This window comes from Ranitomeya imitator, chromosome 8 (genome assembly GCF_032444005.1).
Source record: "Ranitomeya imitator isolate aRanImi1 chromosome 8, aRanImi1.pri, whole genome shotgun sequence".
Taxonomy (NCBI): domain Eukaryota; kingdom Metazoa; phylum Chordata; class Amphibia; order Anura; family Dendrobatidae; genus Ranitomeya; species Ranitomeya imitator.
In genome coordinates, this window is record NC_091289.1 from 88,771,645 (window position 1) to 88,785,753 (window position 14,109).

The window sequence follows — 14,109 nt, forward strand, 5'->3', positions numbered from 1 at the left end:
CCAAACGCAACATGGCGCCACCATTGATTCCAGCCAATCTTGTATTCAAAAAGTCAAATTGTGCTCCCTCACTTCCGAGCCCCGACGTGTGCCCAAACAGTGGTTTACCCCCACATATGGGGTACCAGTGTACTCAGGACAAACTGCGCAACAATTACTGGGGTCCAATTTCTCCTGTTACCCTTGTGAAAATAAAAAAAATGCTTGCTAAAACATCATTTTTGAGGAAAGAAAATGTATTTATTATTTTCACAGCTCTGCATTATAAACTTCTGTGAAGCACTTGGGGGTTCAAAGTGCTCACCACACATCTAGATAAGTTCCTTTCGGGGTCTAGTTTCCAAAATGGGGTCACTTGAGGGGGGTTTCTACTGTTTAGCCACATCAGGGGCTCTGCAAACGCAACGTGACGCCCGCAGAGCATTCCATCAAAGTCTGCATTTCAAAACGTCACTACTTCACTTCCGAGCCCGGGCATGTGCCCAAAAAGTGGTTTACCCCCACATATGGGGTATCAGCGTACTCAGGAGAAACTGGACAACAACTTTTGGGGTCAAATTTCTCCTGTTACCCTTGGGAAAATAAAAAATTGTAGGCTAAAAGATCATTTTTGAGAAAATAGTTTTTTTTTTTTTTTTTTCATGGCTCTGCATTATAAACTTCTGTGAAGCACTTGGGGGTTCAAAGTCCTCACCACACATCTAGATTAGTTCCTTTGGGGGTCTAGTTTCCAAAATGGGGTCATTTGTGGGGGATCTCCAATGTTTAGGCACACAGGGGCTCTCCAAACGTGACATGGTGTCCGCTAATTATTGGAGCTAATTTTCCATTTAAAAAGCCAAATGGCGTGCCTTCGCTTCCGAGCCCTGCCGTGCGCCCAAACAGTGGTTTACCCCCACATATGGGGTATCAACATAGTTAGGACAAACTGGACAACAACATTTGGGGTCCAATTTCTCCTATTACCCTTGGCAAAATAGGAAGTTCCAGGCTAAAAAATCATTTTTGAGGAAAGAAAAATTATTTTTTATTTTCATGGCTCTGCGTTATAAACTTCTGTGAAGCACCTGGGGGTTTAAAGTGCTCAGTATGCATCTTGATAAGTTCCTTGGGGGGTCTAGTTTCCAAAATGGGGTCACTTGTGGGGGAGCTCCAATGTTTAGGCACACGGGCTCTCCAAACGCGACATGATGTCCGCTAAGATGGAGATAATTTTTCATTCAAATAGTCAAATGGCGCTCCTTCCCTTCCAAGCCCTGCCGTGCGCCCAAACAGTGGTTTACCCCCATATATGAGGTATCAGCGTACTCAGGACGAATTGGACAACAACATTCGTGGTTCAGTTTCTCCTTTTACCATTGGGAAAATAAAAAAATTGTTGCTAAAAGATAATTTTTGTAACTAAAAAGTTAAATGTTCATTTTTTCCTTCCATGTTGCTTCTGCTGCTGTGAAGTACCTGAAGGGTTAATAAACTTCTTGAATGTGGTTTTGAGTACCTTGAGGGGTGCATTTTTTAGAATGGTGTCACTTTTGGGTATTTTCAGCCATATAGACCCCTCAAACTGACTTCAAATGTGAGGTGGTCCCTAAAAAAAATGGTTTTGTAAATTTCGTTGTAAAAATGAGAAATCGCTGGTCAAATTTTAACCCTTATAACTTCCTAGCAAAAAAAAAATTTTGTTTCCAAAATTGTGCTGATGTAAAGTATACATGTGGGAAATGTTATTTATTAACTATTTTGTGTCACATAACTCTCTGGTTTAACAGAATAAAAATTCAAAATGTGAAAATTGCGAAATTTTCAAAATTTTCGCCAAATTTCCGTTTTTATCACAAATAAACGCAGAATTTATTGACTTAAATTTACCACTAACATGAAGCCCAATATGTCACGAAAAAAACAATCTCAGAACCGCTAGGATCCGTTGAAGCGTTCCTGAGTTATTACCTCATAAAGGGACACTGGTCAGAATTGCAAAAAACGGCAAGGTCTTTAAGGTCAAAATAGGCTGGGTCATGAAGGGGTTAATGGGGATAAATGTAAGGTCATGCATTTGGGTAGAAGTAATAAGATGTATAATTATGTGCTTAATTCTAAAACTCTGGGCAAAACCGTCAATGAAAAAGACCTGGGTGTATGGGTGGAGGACAAACTCATATTCAGTGGCCAGTGTCAGGCAGCTGCTACAAAGGCAAATAAAATAATGGGATGCATTAAAAGAGGCATAGATGCTCATGAGGAGAACATAATTTTACCTCTATACAGGTCACTTGTTTGACCACACTTAGAATACTATGCACAGTTCTGGTCTCCGGTGTATAAAAAGACATAGCTGAACTAGAGCGGATGCAGAGAAGAGCGACCAAGGTTATTAGAGGACTGGGGGGTCTGCAATACCAAGATAGGTTATTACACTTGGGGCTATTTAGTTTGGAAAAACGAATACTAAGGGGTGATCTTATTTTAATGTATTAATATATGAGGGGACAGTACAAAGACCTTTCTGATGATCTTTTTAATCGTAGACCTGAAACAGGGACAAGGGGGCATCCTCTGCGTTTGGAGGAAAAAAGTTTAAGCATAATAACAGACGCGGATTCTTTACTGTAAGAGCAGTGAGACTATGGAACTCTCTGCCGTATGATGTTGTAATGAGTGATTCATTACTTAAATTTAAGAGGGGGCTGGATACCTTTCTGGAAAAGTATAATGTTGCAGGGTATATATACTAGATTCCTTGATAGGGCGTTGATCCAGGGAACTAGTCTGATTGCCGTTTGTGGAGTCAGGAAGGAATTTTTTTCCCCAATGTGGAACTTACTCTTTGCCACATGGGTTTTTTTTGCCTTCCTCTGGATCAACATGTTTGGGCATGTTAGGTTAGGCTATGGGTTGAACTAGATGGACTTAGTCTTCCTTCAACCTTAATAACTATGTAACTATGTCATTTACAGGCCCATTCACCGTGGGTATCGGTTACTCGTTTTATAAGTCCGTGGAACTTTTGGTGGTATGCCTCAGGTGTCAGCGCATACCGGACCAAGATCACTTCTTTGATCCGCTCATAGTGCATACAGTCCTCATCCGGTACCGTGCGATAGGCGTCCGCTGGCCAGAATCTGAACCCGTTCCTCTGGCTTCACATGATGAAGGGCACACTGTCGCTCAAAGTCCTGCAGAAAGCCATTTATGTCTTCCTCTGCCTCCCCCAACTGCCGGAAGGCATTATACTGGATCTTTCTCTAGTCACCTTCCACGACAGCCACTTCGGAGGTTGTCTTCCCCGCCCTAATAGGGGACAGGAACACAAGAGGTTAAATACCCCTCCCCTTCCTGCACCGCCAGTGTTTTCCTGTCCCCTATGGGGCATGAAGAGTTTCTGAAGGGGCTGCCGTGGCCGGCGACGGAGCTCCACTTACCCAGAAGCCGGGCGGCAAGAAGGTCGGGTTTCCCTCCTTGATAATGCCGCTCCCGTCTCCTCTCTTCGGAGCGACTCGGGACCCTCCCGCCCCTCCGGCGCTCCCTTTGGGGGCAATGCGGGGCGGTGATGTGCTTGCCGGGGGCCTCCTGCAGCCCCCCGGTTCCCTCCTCCACAGCTGCAGCGCTGGAGGTGGCGCGCGTCCCGGGCTGGGGCCGGAGAGCCTGATGACTTCCGGGTTAAAGCGCGCCACTTCCGGTTCAACCAGGAAGCGTGCCATGGAGCGCACGCCGGCCGGCAATGGCGTCCAGCAGCAGAAGCACGCCATACAAACAGCGTCGGGGGCGTTCTTGGACCTACCCCAATCGGGCCACACGTGGGGGGAGGAGCACTGCACGCTGGACCACCGATCCTTATAAAAAGATCCGGGTAGCAAGGTAAGCTGTCTGACTGTTAGCAACCTGACGGACATGGACAGTGACAGACCCCCTTGCTCTGCATCTGCAGATGCCAGCGTTCCCCCTCCTACCAAAGTAAGTAGCAGGTGTTGGGCCCAGCTATCCCCTATATACATATGTGCTTTTATGTATATATGTATATATAGATATTCCTCTAAGTGGCTTAGCAAACCCTCTCTCTCTCTCTCTTAGGGAGAAAAGGTTTCCGACCCTAAAAAGTCAAGCCGCAAATGCAAAGTGTGTACGGCCAAACTCCCATCAACATACGGGAAAAAGCTCTGCCAATCCTGTACGGATGAGGTCCTGCGCGCCGAACAACCCTCGCTGTTGGATAGCATTAGATCCCTCATTAAAGATGAGGTCCATTCTTCTATGGCTACCTTCTCGCAGATGTCGGTGCCTCAGCCACCCCCTCCAAAAAAGAGGAAAAAAGCCCCAGTAGAATCCGACCCGGACTCGGGAGAAATCCAGTCCTCAGGTTCAGAGGATAACTGGGAAAACGAAGGCTCCACTTCTACCCCCACCTGTAGATCAGAAAACAAAAAATATTATTTTAGTTCTGAGGACATGAGTGAACTAATCGGTTTAGTAAGAAGCACCATGGGGGTAGAGGATGAAGAAGTTACACTCACAGTACATGATGAGATGTTTGAGGGTCTGAAACCCAAAGACCAAAAAGGGTTCCCGGTGCATAAGAACTTACGAGATCTAATTCTGCATGAATGGGACCTCCCTGAAAAAGGTCTGACTATACCATCGGAACTGAAAAACCGGTACCCATTAGATGGGGATAACTCCTTATGGGAGACCCCGAAAGTAGATGTTCAGGTGTCTAGGGTAACTAAAAAAACTGCCCTCCCCTTTGAGGACTCTTCGCAACTCAAGGATCCGATGGATCGTAAAATAGAGAGTTTATTAAAAAAGTCCTGGGACACCTCCACAAATCTGCTAAAATCTAATATAGCCTCTACTTGCGTGGCCAGATCTCTATTTATCTGGTTACGCAAACTTGAGGATCACTTGACTCAAGGCACCCCAAGAGAGGAGATTTTAGACTCCCTACCCTTACTACAGAAAGCTACAGGGTTCCTAGCCGATGCATCTGCTGAATCGGTTCGAGTAGCCGCGAAAGCTGCCGTTCTCTCTAACTCGTCCAGGAGAGCACTCTGGATAAAATCCTGGGGAGGCGATTTTGTCTCCAAGTCCAAATTATGTAGCATACCCTTTCAGGGTCATAATGTATTTGGACCCGTCCTGGACGATATTTTGGATAAGGCGGCAGATAAAAAGAAATCTCTCCCTGAGCAAAAGACCCCAAAAAAACGCTTTTTTCGTCCCTCCCGTGATCAAACCTCACAGAGAGGAAAAGGCAAAACGGGAAGATGGAGTTATCCTAAGGGAGGCAGGGGAAAAAATATCCTGGCCCCTCAGGCCCAGCAAACCCCAGATAAACAATGACTGTACTCCGGTCGGGGGTCGACTCTCACGATTTTTCACCGAGTGGCAAAACATCTCCACAAATCAGTGGGTCCTTCGTACCATTCAAGAAGGATTAAAAATAGAATTCGTGAGACCACCCCCACATTGCGTAAAGATAACCTCCCTTCAAAACCCAGATCTCCAAAACTCCTTGTTACAAGATCTACAAAAATTAATACAATCAAATGTGATTTCTCAGGTGCCGAAGTTAGAGGAAGGACGTGGTCATTATTCACGCCTTTTTCTAATAACCAAGCCGTCGGGGAAGAACAGAATTATCATAAATTTGAAACCCTTAAACGATTCTGTCCGATACAGGAGATTCAAAATGGAGACAGTCAAATCCGTGATTCCCCTCATCGGTCAGGGTTGGATGATGGCGACTGTGGACCTGAGGGATGCGTACTACCATGTGCCAATCCATCCAGAGCACAGGAAATTCCTCAGGTTCGCAGTCTCCAAGGGTCACCAAATCAAACATTTTCAGTTCAATGTTCTCCCCTTCGGCATCTCTTCGGCCCCTCGGGTCTTCACAAAGATTATGGCGGAAGCGATAATCTTCATCCGTCAGCAGGGAATATGCATAGTCCCGTATCTAGACGACCTGCTTATCATGGCTCCATCTGCCTCCCGTCTGGAAACAGACGTATCAAAGTCCCTAGAGATATTACAAACCCTGGGTTGGATCCCAAATCTGGAGAAATCGGAGGTCCATCCCTCCACAAGAAGAAAATTCCTGGGGGTGCTACTGGACTCGGATGTAAGAACATCTTTTCTACCCAAAGATCATCAAATCAACCTTGTCCGCAAGGTAACCAAATTCAGAGGCCAGCGTGCACCGACCCTCAGAGAATCGATGTCTGTACTAGGGTCCCTGACCGCATGTATACAATCGGTTTCCTGGGCCCAGGCTCACACACGAACTCTCCAGACTTATGTTCTCCTACATTCCAGGAGACGACAGACTCCATTGAATCAGAAGATTCTTCTCCCTGGCCATGTGAAATCGGCGCTAAAATGGTGGCTAGATTATCAAAATCTCCAGAGAGGGGTCAGCTGGGACCACCTTCCCCTAAAAACACTCCAGCAGCAGCTCCTCGAATCTAAGAGAATTGAAAGCTGTGGAGGAGGCCCTAAAGGCATCATCAGCACTGATCAAAAATCATCACGTTCGTATTTACTCGGACAATATGACCACAGTGGCCTATCTACGACATCAGGGGGGGACAAAGTATGCCTCTCTAAAAGAAGTGGCCGCAAGAATATTCTTCTGGGCAGAGAGGAACCTTCTATCGGTCACAGCAGTACATCTGAGGGGATTGGACAACACTCAGGCGGATTTCCTCAGCAGGAAAGACGTTCATCCGGGAGAGTGGTCCCTAAACCAAGCAGTATTTCAGTCCCTAGCCGAAAAATGGGGTACTCCAGAGGTGGATTTATTCGCCAACAGGCAAAATGCGAAGGTGGAAACATTTTTCTCCCTTCATTACAAAGACAAGGCACAGGGAATAGATGCCTTTTCACACCAGTGGAAATTCAACCTTGCATATGCCTTTCCTCCCATTCCCATGCTGGCGAAAACCCTGCAAAAAATCAGGACAGACGAAGTGACCACAATCTTGGTTGCCCCATTGTGGCCCAGGAGGAGTTGGTACGGCGCCCTATTAGATATGGCCCTGGAAGGTCCCTGCCTTCTACCTCAAAAGACCGATCTCCTACACCAGGGTCCTCTACTACATCCGGACCTAGACAGACTGAACTTGGCTGCATGGCTACTGAAGCCACAATCTTAAAAGCTAAAGGACTCTCAGATGACGTAATCCAGACCCTTCAAAAAAGCAGAAAGGCAGTAACCAATGCCATCTACACTAAGGTCTGGAAAAAATTTACGTCCTGGTGCTTCCCAGAAGTTCCAGACCCCTTCAATCCTGATATAGCAAGGATCTTACAATTTTTACAGAAGGGCTTGGATATAGGCCTTACCCCTAGCACACTCAAAGTACAAGTATCGGCCCTTAGTAGCTTTTTTGACTCAAATTTAGCCAATCACCGCTGGATCAAGCGATTTATGACAGCCGCATCCAGAATTCGTCCTACACTCCGTACTAGGGTACCCTCCTGGGACCTCAATACTGTGCTTAACGCACTAACCCAGGATCCATTCGAACCCCTGGATGCTATATCCATAAAAAACTTAACTTTGAAAACAATCTTTCTAGTCGCAATCACTACGGCTAGACGTATTGGTGAATTACAGGCCCTGTCAATACAGGAACCCTATTTAACGGTCACTGCGGATAGCATTGTACTAAAACTAGACCGATCCTTTTTACCCAAGGTGGTCTCAAATTTCCACAGAGATCAGGACATTCTACTTCCTTCTTTTTGCCCAAACCCCTCCAACCCTAAAGAACAGGCCTTCCACACCTTGGATGTTCGCAGGGTGGTTCTATTTTACTTACAACAAACTGAAGCCTGGCGAATTGATCAAAATTTATTCATTCAGTTCTCCGGACGAAATAAGGGAAAGAAGGCGGCAAAAAACACCATCGCAAACTGGATCAAACAGTCTATTTGCTTGGCTTATTCATCGCAGGGACTAGATCCACCTGCCTCTCTGAAGGCACACTCTACCCGAGCAATGGCAACATCGTGGGCAGAGAGGGGGAATGCCTCAGCAGAGCAGATATGCAGAGCCGCCACCTGGTCGTCCATCCATACGTTCACCAGACATTACCGGCTAAATTTCAATAGGGATTTAACGTTTGGCAGACGTGTTCTGCAGGCTGTAGTCCCTCCCTAGAGAAATTAGCTGTTGGTACTACTCCGAAGTGGCTGTCGTGGAAGGTGACTAGAGAAAATAGAATTATTCTTACCGTTAATTCGGTTTCTAGGAACCTTCCACGACAGCACTAATTTCCCTCCCTACCTGATATTCTTATTGGATGATTCCTGCACTTTTGTGGTAACTATACATGCTACTGTGTCCAGGAAAACACTGGCGGTGCAGGAAGGGGAGGGGTATTTAACCTCTTGTGTTCCTGTCCCCTATTAGGGCGGGGAAGACAACCTCCGAAGTGGCTGTCGTGGAAGGTTCCTAGAAACCGAATTAACGGTAAGAATAATTCTATTTTTTGTGGCTTACTGTTGAAGGTACCTGGGCGGAGGCCAGAGCTCCCCCTGCTCGCTGACTTTCCATCTTGGCCAGCTCCACTTTGGTCCGCTCTGCCAACTCCATCTTGGTTAACTGTATCCTGGTCTGCTCGGCCATCTTTTCCTTCAGATCAGTACGCACATCAGCCAACACATCTCGTATGCTCTCTACTGCAGGGTTTGGGCCATAGAACGCCAGTCTGTTCTTTACCTCCCTCTGGAATTCAGTCTCCTCCACGTTCACATTAGGGGGCGCTGCACTGTCGTGTTCCATGATGGCTGCTATCAAATCTGCTTTTGTTTTGTTGCTGGCGATTAACCCTCGAGCTTCCACCAGATCTTTTAATGTAGTCCTCTTTAACTTCTGGTAGTTGTTTTCCATTCATTCCTTTCCTCCTGTAGACTATCACATCCCGCTGTCTGCCACCAGTGTAACGGGGTCTGCTGTGCTGGAGTACCTCTTTCAGTACCACCCCGTGTTTCAGGAGGTCCAGTCTGCTTTGGCTGGAGTCGGAATGAAGGACGCTGGCTGGAATTCCTTGATTTTATGGGCTCATGTAAAAGATCACTGCGTCTCCACATATTTCCAGTATGACAACACTTTACTCACAGGACACAGAAAATATATCACACAGATACAGAGGGCGGGCCAATTGAAAAGCGGCAGGCCAGACATTCATTACCATAGCCGCAGGTGGCCAGAGCCTGCCGATATTTACTGTGGGAATTACAAAGGTGGGGAAGGTCAAAAGGGGAATATCTTGACCTCTCTGCCCAGGGGGATCTCCAATGTTTAGGCACACAGGGGCTCTCCAAACGCGACATGGTGTTCGCTAAAGATTGGAGCCAATTTTTCATTGAAAAAGTCAAATGGCGCTCCTTCACTTCCAAGGCCTGTCGTGCGCCCAAACAGTGGTCCCTCCACAGCCCCCCCCCCCCTCTCCCCCACATATGGGGTTTCGGCGTACTCAGGACAAATTGTGCAATAACTTTTGGGGTCCAGTTTCTCCTTTTAAACTTGGGAAAATAAAAAAATTGTTGCTAAAAGATCATTTTTGTGACTGAAAAGTGAAATGTTCATTTTTTCCTTCCATGTTGCTTCTGCTGCTGTGAAGCACCTGAAGGGTTAATAAACTTCTTGAATGTGATTTTGAGCACCTTGAGGGGTGCAGCTTTTAGAATGGTGTCACTTTTGGGTATTTTCAGCCATATAGACCCCTCAAACTGATTTCAAATGTGAGGTGGTCCCTAAAAAAAATGGTTTTGTAAATAATTTTGTTGTAAAAATGAGAAATCGCTGGTCAAATTTTAACCCTTATAACTTTGTAGCAAAAAAAATTGTTTCCAAAATTGTGCTGATGTAAAGTAGACATGTGGGTAATGTTATTTATTAATTATTTTGTGTCACATAACTCTCTCGTTTAACAGAATAAAAATTCAAAATGTTAAAATTGCGAAATTTTCAAAATTTTAGCCAAATATTCATTTTTTTCACTAGTAAACTCAAAAATTATCGACCTAAATTTACCACTAACATGAAGCCCAATATGTCACGAAAAAACAATCTCAGAACCACTAGGATCCGTTGGTGTTCCTGAGTTATTACCTCATAAAGGGATACTGGTCAGAATTGCAAAAAAAGGCCAGGTCATTAAGGTCAAAATAGGCTGGGTCATGAAGGGGTTAATAATGGTACTGACCTGGAGAATCATAGACTCATACTGTGAGGTCAGTTTTACCGTATATGTAACATGGTAAATAAAAAAAAAAGTAATACATTCTGGAATAGCGCTCTATTTGCAATTTGAATGCATTTGTTTTTTTTTCTGCTCTCCAGTGTCATTCAAAACTTCAGAATTTGTTTTAGTCTTTGCCTGATGAAGAGACATATGTAGTCTCGAAAGCTTGCAATTTGTTACCATCTTTTCAGTTAGCCATTAAAAGGTATCAACCACTGAGGACTCTCAATTCTAAATATTTTTCATTCAAAACTAAAATTTGTCTCGCAAAAAAACAAGCCATCATACAATTATGTGAATGGAAAAATAAAAAAAAGTTATGGCTCTTGGAGGAAAGAATGAAAAATCCAAAATTGTCCTTGGCGGGAAGGCGTGTGATAATGGTTATAGAATCGTAGACAGGAAAAGTACCGTAAGTTTAGATGCAGTCCATATACTTGTATGTAAAGCGCATTACAGGCCTATTTCAGGGGGTACTTTTGGATGTTAAACAGTCATTTAGGCCTTGACTTGTGTAGCTGCTTATTATACTGTAAATCTAGAGATGTAGATTGAGCAGTAAACGTGTTCCCGACCAAAATTAGGCAGACCTTCTGGTGTGAGCATAAAAGCTTGTCCCAATCAAGTCTCATGGGAATTGTGTAACAGTGTACTCATTACATTGTAATAGCTTGCTTTCTCTTTATCCTACAGGAAACGTTATGACAAAGCAGAATCCGAATATGTTTCTGCAAAATTAGACTTTTATAAGAAAACCCAGATCAAGGAGCAACTAACCGAGCACCTATGTACCATCATACAACAGAATGAACTTCGAAAAGCTAAGAAGCTGGAGGAGCTTATGCAGCAGTTGGAAGTAGAAGCTGATGAAGAGAGATTGGACTTGGAAATTGAAGTAGAGCAAATTTTACAACTACAAGAAGCTGAAGCAAAGAAGCAGCTAGTGCCCTCTGCATCAGATAAGAGCCAGCTGGTTTTAAACCCAGATTCCATTGAGTCGCCTTCAGAAAAAGAGTCTAGTGCAGAAAGTCACTCAGGACAGTCTAAGATTAAGCCAACTAGTGACTTAGATGACACCAGCAAATGTAATCAGAGAGAAACTTGTCCAAGTTCACAGGGAGACGATATAATTTCTTGAGACAGTTCCAAAAAGTTCTGTGGTGATATTGTAGGTTGCTTTCTAGGAAGGAATTCCAATTTTGTTTTTCTTAAAGGGTTGTCCACTACTTGGTAAACTCCTTCATAAATACCCATTTTTCCAGACTGAAATATAAAAATCTTTTACTTACCTCCCTGGCACCTTTCCTATGATGTGTGAATCTCCAGATGCGTGATATTTCTATGTAACATGAGCACTGCAGCCAATCAGCAGATGCTGAGAAGATGCAGCCTTTACTATTTTGTCCAAACAGACATCCTCTCTGTTGCACTATTGACAAAGATCAGTGGATCAGCAGTAGTGTTGAGCCACCTCCCTAGTGTTCGGGTTCGGTTCGTCAAACAGGAACGTGTTCGTCGAACACCGTCAAACCCCATTGAAACCAATGGGAGGCAAACACATACAAACACATGGAAAACACATAGAAAACACGTTAAAAGGTGTCCAAAAGCTGACAAACTGCTCAGAAGACACCACAAACACATGGAAAAGTCACAACTACATATAGTCATGCGAAAAGAAAAGAGGTGGAGGAGTAAAAGGAGGAGGAGACACAGATATAGGCATGTTGTGCCCTTGTAAAATCAGGAAAGGCTGGAGTAAAAATCTAAAATCACTCTACCAACACCCAGACATCTTGACAAAAAAAATAAAAAATAAATATCTTTAGGTAGAATGGCCGTGGGTCCAATCAGAACACTTTCCTTAGAAGGCGAAGTGGTACCCCCGTTGGGAGTTGTGCCAAAAAATGAACCCAATACATTCAGACTAATCCACCATTTGTCATATCCACGGGGCAGGTCAGTAAACGACAACATTGACGCGGAACCAAGTACAGTACTATGTACTGTACCTCCTTTGACGAGGCAATCAGGCGGGTCAAGAAGTTGGTAAGGGGCACCCTAATGGCCAACAGAGACATTGAGGGGGTGTTCAGGTTACTACCTGTGCCTCCGAATAGTGTCCTCCCATTGGGCTGCTTCTGCGAAGGAGCATACTACATAGATAGCTGTTTGCCCATGGGGTGCTCCATATCCTGCTCACTATTTGAGGCGTTTAGTTGCTTCCTCGAATGTGTTGTCATGGACGTTTGTAAGGCAGCACATATCCATTACCTCGACGACTTCTTATGCCTGGGTCCAAAAGATTCGCCACAGTGTGAGAACACGCGGTAGTCCACCTGTGAGAAGGAGAGAGCTGGAGGGAGAGTGGACACCCCAGAGCCGAGGGGTTAGATTGAGAAAGAAAGAAGGCGGTGTAGCTTGCTTCATGGGTGGGGTACTCTGCTGAGTAGCAGAAATTGCTACTAATCCCAAAAGGATTTCCTGGGCCAAATGGCATTAAAAAACATTACTTAGGTAAACAGGCGGTGTAGCTTGCTTCATGGGTGAGTTACGCTGCTGAGTAGCACCAAATTCTACTAGGCCCAAAAGGATTTCCTGGGCCAGATGCCGTTAAAAAATAGTAATTAGGTAAACAGGCGGTGTAGCTTGCTTCATGGGTGGGATACTGTGTTGAGTAGCACAAAATGCTATTAGGTACAAAACGATTTCCTGGGCTAGATGCAGTTAAAAATTAGTAATTAGATCAACAGGCGGTGTAGCTTTCTTCATGGGTGGGGTACGCTGCTGAGTATCACTAAATTCTACTAGGCCCAAAAGGATTTCCTGGGCTAGATGCCGTTACAAAATAGTAGTTAGGTAAACAGGTGGTGTAGCTTGCTTCATGGGTGAAGTACGCTACTGAGTAGCACCAAATTCTGCTAGGCCCAAAAGGATTTCCTGGGCTATATGCTGTTAGGCTAGGTTCCCATTACGTTAATGGGACCGCGCTAACGGACAGCATTGCACAGCGAAATTAACGCCGTGCAATGCATCCGTTAGCACGCCCATTAACAGCAATGGGGACGCTCATCACTAGCGCGTGCCATCTTCGGCACGCGCTAGCAATGTGCCGGTGTTCTCTGATCTGCGAGAGCGGGGACGTTAACGCGACCCCATAAAACAACATTGCGTTAGCGCAATCCGCTAGCGCTAGGCGCTAAACGGATTGCTCTAACGCAATATGAACCTAGCCTTACAAAATAGTAGTTAGGTAAACAGGCGGTGTAGCTTGCTTCATGGGTGAAGTACGCTGCTGAGTAGCACCAAATTCTCCTAGGCCCAAAAGGATTTCCTGGGCTAGATGCCGTTAAAAAATAGTACTTAGGTAAACAGGCGGTGTAGCTTTCTTCATGGGTGGGGTACGCTGCTGAGTTGCACCAAATTCTACTAGGCCCAAAAGGATTTCCTGAGCTAGATGCCGTTAAAAATAGTACCGTATATACTCGAGTATAAGCCGAGATTTTCAGCCCAAACTTTTGGGCTGAAAGTGCCCCTCTCGGCTTATACTCGAGTCACGGTGGGCGGCAGGGTCGGCGGGTGAGGGGGAGAGGGCGCTGAGGCATACTTACCTAGTCCTGGCGCTCCTGACGCTGCCCCTGCCTGTCACACTGTCTCCGGGTGCCGCAGCTCTTCCTCTTCAGCGGTCATGTGGGACCGCTCATTAAACTTATGAATATGAACTCCACTCCCATAGGGGTGGAGCCACATATTCATTCCTCTGAGCGGTGCCAGTGACCGCTGACAGGAAGAGCTGCGGCACCCGGAGACAGTGTGACAGGCAGCGGCAGGACTAGGTGAGTATTTTATATTCACCTGT

The 14,109-nt window shown here is 45.3% G+C and overlaps 1 protein-coding gene across 3 annotated transcripts in view; it reads left to right on the plus strand.

Annotated features, from left to right (window-relative positions):
• The window catches only part of GORAB (golgin, RAB6 interacting), a 217,832-nt gene extending 206,294 nt beyond the window's left edge, over positions 1–11,538 (plus strand). For all 3 annotated transcript variants that reach the window (XM_069737146.1, XM_069737145.1, XM_069737144.1), the window contains one exon: positions 10,944–11,538. In XM_069737146.1, the coding sequence (XP_069593247.1) occupies positions 10,944–11,388 (445 nt within the window). In that variant the 3' untranslated portion in view covers positions 11,389–11,538. The remainder of the gene's footprint in view (positions 1–10,943) is intronic.
• Positions 11,539–14,109: the final 2,571 nt, after the last annotated feature.